The sequence below is a fragment of the Palaemon carinicauda genome, chromosome 35, assembly GCF_036898095.1.
Source record: "Palaemon carinicauda isolate YSFRI2023 chromosome 35, ASM3689809v2, whole genome shotgun sequence".
NCBI lineage: Eukaryota > Metazoa > Arthropoda > Malacostraca > Decapoda > Palaemonidae > Palaemon > Palaemon carinicauda.
The window spans coordinates 68,061,070-68,076,801 of record NC_090759.1 but is presented as its reverse complement, the minus strand read 5'-3'; the positions used below and the strand labels follow the sequence as shown (position 1 = coordinate 68,076,801).

The window sequence follows — 15,732 nt, the reverse complement described above, 5'->3', positions numbered from 1 at the left end:
CAATTCTAGAGACTTTGTAGGCATTGACTTATAAGGGGAAACAGGGGTAATCCCAGAGAGAGAGAAAAAGACACATCGATGTATCATTTTGTATCATGGCATCTCCTTGTGAGGTCACCTTATCAATCCTATTACAGGACCCAAAACTGGGGAAGAAAATGAGGTCTGTTTCTGGGTATCAGACACTGTTTCAACCATAAAGACACAAACACTTGTTCCCTATCCCTACATTTAATCACAAAACTCGCAAAGGTTGCCACAGCCTCAGATTTCACTTCTAAAATACAGTACTAGTCTTATTTAAAGTCCAATGCAGTACTATAAAATTGAGGGATGTGAGTTATCTAAGAAGTGGTTAGATTTTGAAAAAGAAGAATCAGAACTTACCTTAAGTAACTTTACTTGGATACCTTTCAGAAATAAGTTTCCTTAACAATTGAAAAAAAGATACCCCAACAAAGTAGGACTCTTCCTTCGGTTCATAAGAATAACAAATTAAGTTTAAGCTGAAAATTCTCCCATATGTAAAATTCTGCCCTTCCCATTTGTTTGCCTTAATAGGATCCCTGTCACAGCCCATTAGTAATATGGATCATATGATATGCCACTCCATTAATATAAAAAATGTGTGGTTCCTTATCAACACTCACTTCAGCTTCATATCTACTATTATTATTATTATTACTAGCCAAGCTACAACCCTAGTTGGAAAAGCAAGATGCTATAAGCCCAAGGGCTCCAACAGGGAAAAGTGGCCCAGTGAGGAAAGGAAAGAAGGAAAAATAAAAGATTTTAAGAACACCACCACCACCAAAATAAATATTTCCTATATAAACTATAAAAACTAACAAAACAAAGAGAAAGAGAATTAAGACAGAATAGTGTGTCCGAGTGTACCCTTAAGCAAGAGCACTCTAACGCAAGACAGTGGAAAACCATGGTACAGAGGCTATGGCACTAGCCAAGACTAGAGAATAATGGTTTGATTTTGGAGTGTCCTTCTTCTAGAAGAGCTGCCTACCATAGCTAGAGTGTCTTCTACCCTTACCAAGAGGAAAGTAGCCACTGAACAATTACAGTGCAGTAATTAACCCCTTGGACGAAGAGGAATTGTTTGGTAATGTCAGTGTTGTCAGGTGTATGAGGACAGAGGAGAATTTGTAAGGAATAGGCCAGACTATTTGGTATATGTGTAAGCAAAGGAAAAATTAACCGTAACCAGAGAGAAGGGTGCTATGTAGTACTGTCTGGCAAGTCAAAGGACCCCATAACTCTCTAGCGGTAGTATCAACGGGTGGCTGGTGCCCTAGCCTACCTACTACCTATGTTGGATAAAAAAAATGGATTGATTGATTGATTGTTTTAAAAGTTTTCTGGCATCCTAACATCTAAGGTCACTGACACAAAAAACATTATATAAAAAAATAAGAGTATTCAATTAATACCATAAAATTTAAGTTGTCATTATAAATATTAAATAGTTTTCAGAAGACCTGCTTCTGAAATAAATCTAAAAAGGCCACTCGAATAGTACGACACATCATGTCCAAGAATCTTGGCAAGGATGACCCTGCCATCCTCATCTCGAGCCTCAAACAGATATCTATTCCTTAAGTTACTATAATTAAAGCATTCGGTCAACGAAGCCCTTTAGCAGAAACTCGTGTGTCAAACGAGTGTGACCAATGCGTAGATGACAGAGTAGTCTCCCACTTTCAGAGTATCATGTTATATCCTCAAGGGTATATAACATTCATTGTTTCTCTCATCTTATTTTGAACCAAACTATCCCAATGTTGTTGCCAATTATCATAAACCAACTTCTTAATGCTAGGTAAAAAAAAAATCATTACAAAGAAAGGGATACCTTCTTGGTAGCAACTCAGCTGCAGCATTCTTTGCCAGTAAATCTGCCTTCTCCTTTCCAGACACACCTACATGTGCTGGAACCCAACAAAATCAAACTGTTACACCCCTCACTCCAACCACTCTAAAATCTTTTAAAACTAAAGGGTTATTGGAATTAAAAATTTCTAAAGCTTGTAAGACACTTCTTGTATCGTTGAAAAATGTTATTTTTATTAGTAAAATAAATTTTTGAATATACTTACCCGATAATCATGTAGCTGTCAACTCCGTTGCCCGACAGAATTCTATGGAGGGATACGCCAGCTATCACAATACTAGAAGGGGGTGTACTTACCAGCGCCACCTGTGGCCAGGTACTCAAGTACTTCTTGTTGACACCTCCTCAATTATTCCTCGGTCCACTGGTTCTCTCTGGGGAGGAAGGGAGGGTCGATTAAATCATGATTATCGGGTAAGTATATTCAAAAATTTATTTTACTAATAAAAATAACATTTTTCAATATTAAACTTACCCGATAATCATGTAGCTGATTCACACCCAGGGAGGTGGGTGAAAACCAGTGTACAAGATTAAAGGATAGCTAAGTATCCCATATTTCATATAACAGTTATCTCAAATAACAATGAAATAATAAGTACCTGGTAAGGAAGTCGAATAGAACCGTTACTCTGCCTCTTTTTTAAAGTTCGTCTTCCTTACTGAGCGCAGCGTTCCTCTTGGAGGCTGAATCAACCCAAAGGTGCCAAAGTATACGGGGTTGCAACCCCTACTAAAGGACCTCTACCAAACCTTTAACCCAGGCGCTTCTCAAGAATGAATAGACCACCCGCCAAATCAACAGGATGCGGAAGGCTTCTTAGCCTACCGTAACAACCATAAAAACAACAATAAAAGTATTCAAGAGAAAGGTTAAAAAAGGTTATGGGATTAAGGGAATGTAGTGGCTGAGCCCTCACCTACTACTGCACTCGCTGCTACGAATGGTCCCAGGGTGTAGCAGTTCTCGTAAAGAGACTGGACATCTTTCAGATAAAATGATGCAAACACTGACTTGCTCCTCCAATAGGTTGCATCCATTATGCTCTGCAGAGAACGGTTTTTATTAAAGGCCATCGAAGTAGCTACGGCTCTTACTTCGTGGGTCCTTACCTTCAGCAATGCAAGGTCTTCCTCCTTTAAGTGAGAATGTGCTTCTCTGATCAGAAGCCTTATATAATACGAAAGTCCATTCTTGGACATGGGCCTCGAAGGTTTCTTGATGGCACACCATAAAGCTTCTGACTGTCCTCGAATAGGTTTAGACCTCTTAAGATAATATTTGAGAGCTCTGACAGGGCAAAGAACTCTCTCTAGTTCGTTACCTACCATGTTGGAGAGGCTAGGTATTTCAAACGATCTAGGCCAAGGACGTGAAGGAAGCTCGTTCTTTGCTAGGAATCCAAGCTGAAAAGAACATGTTGCAGATTCGGTTGTGAAACCAATGTTCTTGCTGAAGGCATGAACCTCACTGACTCTCTTAGCTGTTGCAAGGCAGACGAGAAAAAGAGTCTTGAGGGTAAGGTCCTTGAAGGAAGCTGACTGGAGAGGTTCGAACCTAGATGACATAAGGAACCTTAAGACTACGTCTAGATTCCAGCCTGGAGTGGAAAGACGACGTTCTTTAGACGTCTCAAAAGACTTAGGAATGTCTTGAAGGTCCTTGTTGGAAGACAGGTCCAAACCTCTGTGGCGGAGAACTGAAGCCAACATACTCCTATATCCTTTAATCGTAGGTGCTGAAAGGGATCTCTCATTCCTAAGATGTAGAAGGAAGTCAGCTATTTGGGTCACAGAGGTATTGGTAGAGGATATTGAATTGGCTCTACACCAGCTTCGGAAGACCTCCCACTTAGACTGGTAGACTCTACGAGTGGAAACCCTTCTTGCTCTGGCAATCGCACTGGCTGCCTCCTTCGAAAAGCCTCTAGCTCTAGCGAATCTTTCGACAGTCTGAAGGCAGTCAGCCGAAGAGCGTGGAGGTTTGGGTGCAACCTGTCTACGTGAGGTTGACGTAGAAGGTCCACTCTTAGAGGTAGAGTCCTGGGGAAGTCGACTAGCCATTGAAGTACCTCTGTGAACCATTCTCTTGCAGGCCAAAGGGGAGCAACCAGCGTCAGCCGTGTCCCTTCGTGCGAGACGAATTTCTGCAGAACTTTGTTTATTATCTTGAACGGTGGGAATGCGTACAGGTCGAGATGGGACCAGTTCAGTAGAAAAGCATCCACATGAACTGCTGCAGGGTCTGGAACAGGGGAACAGTACAGCGGAAGTCTCTTGGTTATGGAGGTGGCAAACAGATCTATGGTAGGTTGACCCCACAAGGTCCAAAGTCTGTTGCACACACTCTTGTGGAGGGTCCATTCCGTGGGAATGACCTGATTCCTTCTGCTTAGGCGATCTGCTGAGACGTTCATATCGCCCTGAATGAACCTCGTGACCAGAGTGAGGTTTAGACCTCTTGACCAAATGAGGAGGTCCCTTGCGATCTCGTATAGGCTCCTCGAATGGGTCCCTCCTTGCTTGGAGATGTAAGCCAAGGCTGTGGTATTGTCTGAGTTCACCTCCACCACTTTGCCTAGCAGGAGGGACTTGAAGTTCAACAGGGCTAGATGAACTGCTAGCAGCTCCTTGCAGTTGATGTGGAGTAATCCTTGTTCCTCGTTCCACGTTCCCGAGCATTCCCGTCCGTCCAAGGTTGCACCCCAGCCCGAGTCCGATGCATCTGAGAAGAGATGAAGATTGGGGGTCTGAATGGCCAACGATAGACCCTCCCTGAGAAGGAGGTTGTGCTTCCACCACAGGAGAGTGGTCTTCATCTCTTGGGTGATAGGGATAGAGACTGCTTCGAGAGTCGAACCCTTGTCCCAATGAGCTGCAAGATGGAATTGAAGAGGGCGGAGGTGGAGTCTCCCTAGTTCGACAAACAGGGCCAGTGATGAGAGGGTCCCTGTGAGACTCATCCACTGTCTCACTGAGCAACTGCTCCTCTTCAGCATGCTCATGATTTACTCTAGGGCCTGGCTTATCCTGGGGGCCGATGGAAAAGCCCGAAAATCCTGACTCCGAATCTCCATTCCCAGGTACACAATGGATTGGGAGGGAATGAGTTGAGACTTCTCTATGTTGACTAATAGACCTAGGTCTCTGATTAAGTCTAAAGTCCAATTGAGATTCTCCAGACAACGACGACTCGTGGAGGCTCTCAACAGCCAGTCGTCTAAGTAGAGGGAGGCTCTGATGTTCGACAAGTGTAGGAATTTTGCTATATTCCTCATCAGATGAGTAAAGACCATAGGAGCTGTGCTTAGGCCAAAACACAGGGCTTGGAATTGGTAGACAACCTTTCCAAAAACGAATCTCAGGAAAGGTTGGGAGTCTGGATGAATAGGAACGTGAAAGTATGCATCTTTCAAGTCCAACGAGACCATCCAGTCCTCCTGTCTGACCGCTGCTAAGACCGACTTCGTCGTCTCCATCGTGAACGTCTGCTTGGTGACATACTCGTTGAGAGCGCTGACGTCCAGCACCGGTCTCCAACCTCCTGTCTTCTTGGCCACAAGAAAGAGACGGTTGTAGAAGCCCGGGGATTGATGGTCCCGGACTATAACCACTGCCTTCTTCTGCACAAGTAGCGACACCTCCTGGTGCAATGCTAGCCTCTTGTCCTCTTCTTTGTAGTTGGGAGAGAGGTTGATGGGTGATGTGGTCAGAGGTGGCTTGAGGCAGAATGGAATCCTGTAACCGTTCCTCAGCCAACTGACAGACTGGGCGTCTGCACCTCTCTTCTCCCAGGCTCGCCAGAAGATCTTGAGCCTGGCTCCCACTGCTGTCTGGAGATGCGGAGAGTCAGTGTTTACCTTTAGATGTCCTGGAGCCTTTCCTGGACTTGCTCCTGAAAGAGTCTGGACGGGAGCTTCCTCGACTGGGGGCTCTACCACGAAAGGGCGGTATGAACCTCGTCGCAGGGGTATCAGCCACTGGTGAGCGATAAGTCTTGGGGACTGAGGTAGTAACCTTAGACTTACGAGCCGATGAGGCTACAAGATCGTGTGTGTCCTTTTGTATCAGGGCAGCAGACAAGTCCTTAACCAGCTCTTCAGGGAAGAGGAACTTCGAGAGCGGAGCAAAAAGGAGTTGTGACCTTTGGCAAGGTGTAATGCTGGAGGAAAGGAAGGTACACAGCTGTTCCCTTTTCTTCAAAACCCCTGATACAAACATCGACGCAAGCTCACCAGATCCATCCCTAATGGCCTTATCCATGCAGGACATTAATAGCATGGCAGAATCCTTGTCCGCAGGAGAGGTCTTCTTGCTGAGGGCCCCCAGGCACCAGTCAAGAAAGTTGAACATCTCAAATGCTCTAAACAGTCCTTTCAGTAAGTGATCAAGGTCTGAGAAGGTCCAGCAAACCTTAGAGCGCCTCATTGCAGTTCTCCGAGGCGAGTCCACCAGACTTGAGAAGTCAGCCTGGGCAGAGGCAGGTACTCCCAAGCCTGGTGCTTCTCCTGTGGCATACCAAACGCTCGCTTTCGAAGTGAGCTTGGTCGGCGGGAACATGAAAGAAGTCTTGCCTAGGTGTTGCTTAGACTGCAGCCACTCCCCTAAGATCCTTAATGCTCTCTTAGAGGACCTTGCTAGGACTAGCTTAGTATAGGAGGACTTAGCTTGTTGTATGCCCAGCGAAAACTCAGATGGCGGAGAGCGGGGAATAGCAGAGACAAAGTGGTCTGGGTAAACCTCCCTAAGCAGAACCAAGACCTTACGAAAGTCAATAGACTGTGGAGAAGGCTTGGATTCATCCAAGTCTGATGAGGGATCCAGGTGTGCCTCCTCATCATCAGACGCCTCATCACCAGAGTGTAGCGAAGGTATCGGACAAGAATGCTGAACAGCAGAGTCAGAACGAGTAGGAACAATAGTGGTTTCCTCTACCAGTAACTGTTGAGGGAGAACCTGAGGCTCAGACTGCAAAGGCTGAATAGCAGACGAAGCAGAAGGAAGGCGCATGGGTGGAGGAGGCTGACTCCTAGCATGAGCGGTTGAACCCAAGGATTGCGCTTGCTGAGCGGTTGGTGGAAGCGGAGTAGCAAGTTCCTGTTCCTGTGGTGTGAGTGGAGCGTGATGAGGTTGAGGCTGCGCAGAACAAGGTAAATGTCTCGCAAGCTGAGGCTCCTGAGGCGCAAGTCCAAGGTGTAGTGGAGCTTGCCTTGTGGATGGTTGAGCTCGCTGCAGCGAGAGCTGAGGAGACTGACTCATGGACGGGAGAGGTTGTTGTACCTCAGCCAAGAGTTGCACCACTGGTGGAGCAGCAAAGGGAGGCGGAGGAAGAGAGGTATAATCCTCCTGATCCCATAGCAAAGGTTGCCTTAAAGAAGGCGGAGGCTGAACACCACTGGGAACAGCAAACTCAGACCGTGGCTCAACATCGTACGCCTGGCCGGTGGTACTGCGATCAGGCGGAGCAAGCGCAGGCGGAGCGAGCGCAGGCGGAGCGAGCGCAGGCGGAGCGAGCGCAGGCGGAGGGAGTGTAGGCGGAGGCGGAGGAGCAACACTCTCAGCCCGACACTCACGCATCAAGTCCGAAAGCTGTGCTTGCATGGACTGTAGTAGAGTCCACTTAGGGTCGACAGTCGAGCTCTGTTGTGGCAGAACCTTACTCCTCTTGGGCGGAGTTCAGTCGACAGATGACTGCGGCGAGTCAGAGCTGAGCCAATGACTGCAACCTGGCTGAGCACTCGCGGACTGGACTCTGCGTTTAAGTGGTCTCGAGACCTGAGACCAACGTTTCTTCCCTGACAGATGATCAGCAGACGAGAAAAAGACGGGCTCAATCGTCTGCGGGTGGGAGTGACGGTCTTTGGAAGACACGCCCGCAACCACCGAGGAAACTTCTGTGCGCCTAACAAGGCCTGCCGAACCCTTATGCCCTTCGACATTGCTTCTCCCCTGGGCATGGGAGCTTGCAAGAGGTCCCGGACTGGGAGGACGACTGGCTCGCACAGAAGAATCCTCACGCACCACACTGGCACTGACACTAGCACTTGGCACTGCACTGACACTAGCACTCGTCACAGCACTGGCACTAACTCCACCCACTGCACTCTTGACCTTAAGTTCCTTAACTTCGGCCATCAGAGACTTATGGTCACTTACCACTGACTCTACTTTATCGCCTAAGGCCTGAATAGCACGCAAAACAACAGACATATCAGGCGGAGGGCAAACAGTAGGTTCGGGGGTAGCCACTACAGGGGTAGGAAAAGGTAGGGGATCATGAGGTGAGGAAAAAATTGAAGAGTGAGAAGAACTCCTCCTAACTCTACCTCTCTCTAACTTAGATGAATATTTTAAAAGACGGACAAATTCCAGTTCCGAAAGTCCGGCGCATTCCTCACATCGATTTTCTAACTGACAGGGCCTGTCCCTACAGTCAGAACAAGCGGTGTGAGGATCTACCGAGGCCTTCGGAATACGCCTATTGCAAGACCTACATCGTCTATGGGAGGGGGCTTGCGAAATGTCAGACATCTTGAATCCAAAGAGTTAGCCAAAGGGGTTTTCAAAATCAAGCAAAAGATCGTTAACCGTTAATCAGGACTATATAAAAGCTATCTAGCTAATATAAGAAGGTTTCCAGTAATGCGACAGCCGAAATCTGAGAGAATACTTCACCAATTAGCCGTGAACAAACTCGAAGATCATAAGCGTATCCCAGAACGTCTTGCCGGAAGCACGACAGAGGAATAATTGAGGAGGTGTCAACAAGAAGTACTTGAGTACCTGGCCACAGGTGGCGCTGGTAAGTACACCCCCTTCTAGTATTGTGATAGCTGGCGTATCCCTCCATAGAATTCTGTCGGGCAACGGAGTTGACAGCTACATGATTATCGGGTAAGTTTAATATTGAAAATGGTAAAATTGCCGTCGTCTCTTGACGCTATTTTCTCAGTAGCAGTTAGTATGCCAAATAATTCGCCAGTAAATATAGAGGATACTAAAGGAAGTGCACCTCTACAATTAAAAGTACTACTATATATTCCAAATCCAACGCCAACATCAGATTTGGAGCTATCAGTATATATAAAAGTTGAATCTCTTATGTTCTACATAATTCATCAAGAGCCACCTGGCTTCTAAGTCAGTCATGCTCTTTTTCATACAAATAAAATATTTACAGAAAGATATCTCTAGTAATTTCCATGGAGGGGTTGATGATATCCTACATGGGAGCACTATTTTTACCTCCATCTAGCCTATCTAATAATGTTTTTACCCGGAAACCATAAGGTTGAGGAGATTTTGGGTGCAATTCGAAATATCTACAATGCATTACAAGGGTTGTAGACTGACAGGCAAAAGAATTAGGGAGTCTGTGCAACCTAAACCAATACCGAACAATAGAAGTCTTCCGGTAAAGGTCTAAAGGTAATTCTCCAGAGTCAACAAGGAGGCTTGGGATAGGCCAAGTTCTAAGGGCTCCTGTGGACAATATGATACCAGCCCGGTGTATAGAATCTAAAATCTTCGGTCGGCTTGGGCTGGCTGAGGAGTATATTTCATATCCATAACTAATTTTCGAAAAAAATTCAGGACTTGTATAACTTTAAAGGGTTTTGCGGTCAGCGCCCCTGATGTAAACTCTCAAAAGATTCAGAGCCTCAAGAAATTTTACTTTTAAGGCTTTCAAGTGAGGAACCCATGTTAGTCTGCAATCTAATATCAAACCTAGAAATCTAGCTTCACTTGCACGAGATCCGTTGACCTCGAATGTGACAAAAATGAACAGTAGTAGTTTAGCTTGTAGAAAAATTAAACCCATTCATATTAGCCCACTGAATAATTTTATCAATTGTAATTTGTAGTTTCCTCTCAACCATTGCCATTCTAACTCCAGCAAATTATATGGAGAGATCATCAACAAATAGTGTTGAGAGAATATCTTGGGGAATGACAGAGGACATCCCATTAATGTCTAGTGAAAATAAGGTTACACTTAGCACACTACCCTGGGGAATTTCTTCTTCCTGACATTTCCTCTTGCACCCCGGAGGATGAGCTGCAGCAAGGAGTCCTTGGAGGGCTGATCCAGAAGCCCCAAAGGACGACCATACATATAACAAAGAAGACAGAGACAAGGCCTTACCCGGGGTGAGAAGTTGGGCAGTTTCGCTAAGGGAAGCCACACTATATCTCGCGGACTGGGGTTGGCGGAAATTAAAAAGGTCTACGCTACTAATCAACGGTCTCTCGGAAGAGACAAAACAAGTAGGAGCTTTGGTGGAAGGTTGGGAGACGGAAGAAGAGGCCTTGGGTTTTTCTCCCTTCGAAGGAACCTTCAAAGGAGAAATATCCCGCTTAGACTTCTTCCACCGTCACCCAAACCTCTCCCACTGGGAGGCAGACCACTCCTGACACTCGCTACACTGGTTGTTGATATCACACCATTGACCTCTGCAGAAGGAAAAAGGGTGCAGCGATCAGTCTCGACCGCCGACATATAGGTACCGCAGTGCTGGTCATCGAGTCCAGGGCAGGTGCACATGTTCACAGAAGCCTACACATACACACACTAATACAAAGAAAAAGCAAAACAAAATTAATGGCAGTCCAAATAACAGCGAAGGATGAGGAACGGCAACGACTGTACACAATCCGAGCCAAAAGCAAAGTGAGCTAAATCACCGGTGTGTGAGTGGGAGGGGTACCAAGCTACCCCCCTACCCCCGCTAACTAGCGGTATGGGTAGTTAACCCTCTCTAAATCTTAATGGCTCATTATTTCAGCTATGCAGAAAGTGATACCTCCTAAACTAATAGCGTAGGTTTGTATTCGGGCTACGGAACAAATGGTGCTGTTTGGAAGCTAAGGCTTCATAAATAGAGTACTCGAGTCGTATCAACACATCAGTAGTTGAGTGCATTTTCCTAAATCCAAGCTGTTGGTGTTCTACTCTTAATGGAGGAAACAAACAACACCTAAGACTGGTGCCTAGCTTCTTTCATGGCACGACGGAACTTTGCTCTACATTTCTTGTACTGTATATGATTAAATTCTCCTCAGTATGGCGTCTGCACAATTGAGTTACAGACCTTCTTGTGACTCTGTGCAGGGCAGTTAGTTCTGAAGACCACCAGGGGACTGGTTGTCGTTTGAATATTCCTGCTGTTATGGAAATGGAATTGACTTCTACTGTGTGAAGAGTTCCATTAAGTAAGTATACGGCATCATCAATTTCAAACTGTTCTGCATTTCCTTCAATTTCGCTTAACTCCTGAAATCTATCCCAGTCCACCTTGGCAAGATTCCATCGTGGCAATCTCTGTAAAGGTGGATCATTGGTGATGTTTATAATAATTGGTGCATGATCACTAGTATGCCAATCATCTAATGTTCTCCAATTAAAATTGAGAAGACAGTAAGAGCTTGCAATTGATATTTCAATGCAGGACAAAGTACCTGTCTGAACATGAAAGTGTGTGGGCTCTCCTGTATTAAGGAGTTCGACATCCTCATTTTCCACAATTGATGATATAATATTGCCAATGGTGTTTGCTAAAACATCCCCCCGTAAAGGATGCCTACTATTAAGATCTCATAGTAAGAGAAAAAGGTTGTGGGAGTTGTTGAGTCACCTCTAATAAACTATCTCGTATTTATCATACGAGATGTTATCATTTGGAGACAAGTAAAGAGAACAGATTGTGTACTTTATCCGTTTATTAGTTTGTACAACCACTGCCTGCAGAGTGGTACAGATAGACAAAGATATTTGGGGAACATCTCGACAAATGTATACGAGACTTCTGCCGTGGCTCCCTACTAGGTGATCATATGGTGTCCTATAGCTAACATATTCGCGTGGACAAGGAGTATTAACATCAAGCTTGCTCTCTTGTAGACATACAATTAGGGGGGAATGCTCGTGATTTCTCAACTTTTTGGGATCGATGATCTATGAGTAAACTACATCTGATAAATTGATATTTGAGTAAATTGCTTGTGATAAGTTCATTTATGTCCAAATCAAGCTGTTATTTATATATAATGGGATGTTCATTACAATTCAGCAAAATGTGCAAAAGCATATTCATCACACAATTTATATTTTTCTTACAATATCAGAGAAATATTCTTGAAGTTTTCTGCTATGCAGTTTCATTTTGTAAACTGCATACAGTTATTCATTTACACTGAATTGTTCTGATGAACCGTAAAAAGTTTTCTTTTGTATAGAAAACATAATCTGCTTAAAGAACCTGTCAAATCTGTAATACTGTTTTCTATTTTATCCAGATTCAAACTGAACCAGCTTTGGTGTGAGAATCAACTGGCTGGTATTCCCCGTACCATCTTGGGATACAGGAATGATGATGGAATAGTTCATACCTTGGAGCTCCTGGAAACAGAAGAGCTTCCGGAAATAAGTGAAGTAAGAATATGTTAACTTTTCATAACTTCAAATGAAGAATAATAATTATAATTTGAATGATAATTCTTTCTCTCGCGGCACATTTAATTGTGAATTTATTGACCAAATTGCCAAGTATAGGATAACCTATAATAAAAAGATCTTCAACATTCTCAAAATTGTACAATTGTAACAATTTTTACTTTATTGGCTTAGATGACGTGATAATGCTACTTCATTGGCCACACGTTTTATTTTCACAGGGCGAGTGGGATCCCAACGTGTGTTTAAACTTTTTGGTAAAGTTTCTTAACTTTGTTAAGGAAAGAGTACACAGGGAGCCTGGAACTACATTCAAGTTTGATCGTGAAGCTAGGGGACATATATACTGCTCGAAATTAAGTGGTATAGATCACATAAACATGCTCCCGAGTTGGTATACTGATGGTTTGTTTGCTGAGGACTCTGAAGGTGAAGAGGATTAAGAACAATTATATTTCTTAAAAATGAACAACTCGCACATCATAATTGATAGTCATAGTATTCCTCTAATGAGCAATGCAGTCAGAGGGGTTGTTCTATCACTGTAATTTGTTTTAAATTTTCTATATACTGTAGGCTTTTTGTTACTTCACATTTTGACCAAGTTTATCACAGGCTTCAACACCAGATAAAAAGAGACTTTAAAGATGGTGGATGTATTTTGGACCTCATATGGGTTACTACTAAGAGCTGTAAATGTGTACTAAAGGTTCTTAGTTGGCCACCTTCAGTTCATAGCTAAAATTATCTCATTGCACTTCTCTATTCAATTAGCTTCTTCCCACCATTCTTCTTTATTCCCTTTGTTCTCTTTCCACCCAGCACTTAGAATCTTCTCTCACTTCAAATTAAACCATTTACAACAAATATTGAACATTTTCTTTAATAGCAAAAAAGTACTCTCTCTTCCTTTGATGTTTTACTTCAATTATAAATCTTATTCTATTTTATTCTATCCCAAAATTTCCCATCAACATTTACAAATATTATGGTCTTTTATAAAGGTTTTAGATATTAAATTTGTTTTTATGTCAGAATTATCTACATTATATACGATTTGTTATGATTTAGATTGTCACGTGGAAATACATAAACAGAGTTAACACTATATAAATATCTCTAACTTTTTCCTCGATGTAGTACTGGTGTTACTCGCAGCCTCACCAGACAGTCTGTTCCAAATTGAGGATATATCATGTGTAAGCAAGTTCCAACTACGACAAGCATTAATCCTTATTACTATCCAAGTTCAAGTTGCAACCCTCATTGGGAAAGCAGATTGCTACAGACCCAATCACCCTAGTTAGAAAGAGAACCCTATTAAAGAAACTAGAAAAGCACTCCGAGAGTGCAGACCTCCACCACAGCAGCTTATTTGACCTAAGGCCAGACAGTTATAGCAATACACTGCTAGCCTGTATGACCTGTGGGGTCGAGGCAAGTTTGAAGTCTATGTAACAACCATGTGTGAACTTGGGGTTGAAGTTAGGGTTAATTCAGTCAACCTTTTGCCCAACCTTGACCTTTAACCTAGGACTTTCAAAAATGAACCACTTCCATGTCTCAACATAACAATTAATCCCTGAAAGTTTCACTACTCTATGAGTAAAATTGTGGCCAGGAAATTGTTCACAAACACACATATGGACAAACAGGGGCAAAAACAGAACTTCCTCCCAACTCCTTTGGCGGAGGTAATAAGAGAAAAATATAGTACAGAGAACTATAACAAATTATAAAAATAATTTATATTTTACCTAGCTAAACAAATCTGAGTTCTTTTAGAAAAGCATTTCTTCAGCAGAGCAGGAACAGCAACTTTTGTCCTTAGGCCTGGGACTGTGAGGGGTGGTTGAGGTGAGGGATGTAATCTAAAAGACTAAGGTTTGCACTGCTGGGAAAAAATCAATTTACTTTTACAATTTATTATTTGTTCCCTCACCTATATATATCACCCTCCTTTGAATAAGGGACTGTTAAGTATATCACCATCCAGAATAAGAGACACCTTTGTATATCACCCTCCTTTGAATATGACAAACTTGTAACAGAGTTGTATTTTTCCCAACATACAAACCCAAATTCTTTACTATAGGAGATATTCTAGCGTGAGCTGGAAAATACGGCAGAAAAACCTCAACAAGGTCGTTAACGACTGGCCAGGTAGTTATCCACCTGTTAGAGGTGGGGGACCACCAGTCGGTAGCTACTGTTTACCTTCAATCTGATTCTAGCTAGGACTATCTACTGGGCGGTGATGGAGTGAAGATTTGTGTAAAGAATACGGGTTTGTATGTTAGGAAAAATACAAACTCAGTTACAAGTTTGTCAATTGTTCCTCCACTGATACAACCCCTCATTCTTTACTATAGGAGACTTAGTCCTGAGGCTAGGGTGGCCAAGGAGTTCCCTATTCATAGGGAAGATAGTCCTCAGACTAGACTCTCGTGGAGAAAAAAAATCTCCCGTAAATCTTCTCTCTTTGTAAATCCCCATAATCTTAGCACAACTGAAAGTTTGTAGCTTCGTGGAAACAAATGTTTCAGGAAGAAGTGGGTCAGGAACATTCGACTCAGACCCCTTCATACTTAGGATTCCCCAGACCTTGAAAAGGGGAAACCTCGTGACGAGTATAAGTTATACCCTGTGAGAGGAATCAGATGAGTTTCATACCTTATTTCCATTGGCGAGTCTAGCTGAAACTGGCTACAGACTGGGATCCCCAGATGGGAGGGAGAAGGAAATGAAGAAGATAGATGGATGTCCTTCTTAAAACCTAGTGTAACACAGGATCCTCAACCAATGGCTACTGTCTCCTGAAAGGGCGTAAGGTAGCTACAGCACCTGTTGACCTGCCACAATAGGCTCTATAGAAAAGGTGTTTAGAGACCTATGTGTCACATGTCATGTCGCTCAAATAGTGAGCGGTAAATGTAGATTGGCGTTTCCAGACCCCATCTCTTAAGACTTGGGAGACTGAGAAATTTCTCTTGAATGCCCGTGAGGCAGCCACTCCCCTAACTTGATGGGCTTTGGGTTGTGCTACCTCTAGGTCTCCATGAATACCCCTCGCAATAACTTTCTTGAACCAGAAAGAGATGGTGTTGCGAGAGATTCTCTTCTTTACCTTGTTGGTACTAAGGAAGAGATGACGGAGACGTGATCTGAAAGGTCTGGTACGCTTCAGGTATTTCCTTAGCACCCTGACTGGGCACACTGACTGGGCACAGTAATAACTAGTCTGTATCCTGTGTTACCTTACTGAGGCTGGAAAACTGAAATTCTCGAAACCTCTCATCGGCATATGAAGGATTCTGAGTCTTTGCCACAAAGCCTGGTACGAAGTTGAGAGAGACTTCCCCTCCATCACCTA

The 15,732-nt window shown here is 43.6% G+C and overlaps 1 protein-coding gene across 1 annotated transcript in view; it reads left to right on the top strand.

The window, feature by feature from the left end:
* The window catches only part of LOC137627579 (uncharacterized), a 130,134-nt gene extending 116,756 nt beyond the window's left edge, over positions 1–13,378 (top strand). Inside the window, exons 16-17 of the mRNA XM_068358665.1 lie at positions 12,203–12,338; positions 12,581–13,378. Of these exons, the coding sequence (XP_068214766.1) occupies positions 12,203–12,338; positions 12,581–12,802 (358 nt within the window). The 3' untranslated portion in view covers positions 12,803–13,378. The remainder of the gene's footprint in view (positions 1–12,202; positions 12,339–12,580) is intronic.
* Positions 13,379–15,732: the final 2,354 nt, after the last annotated feature.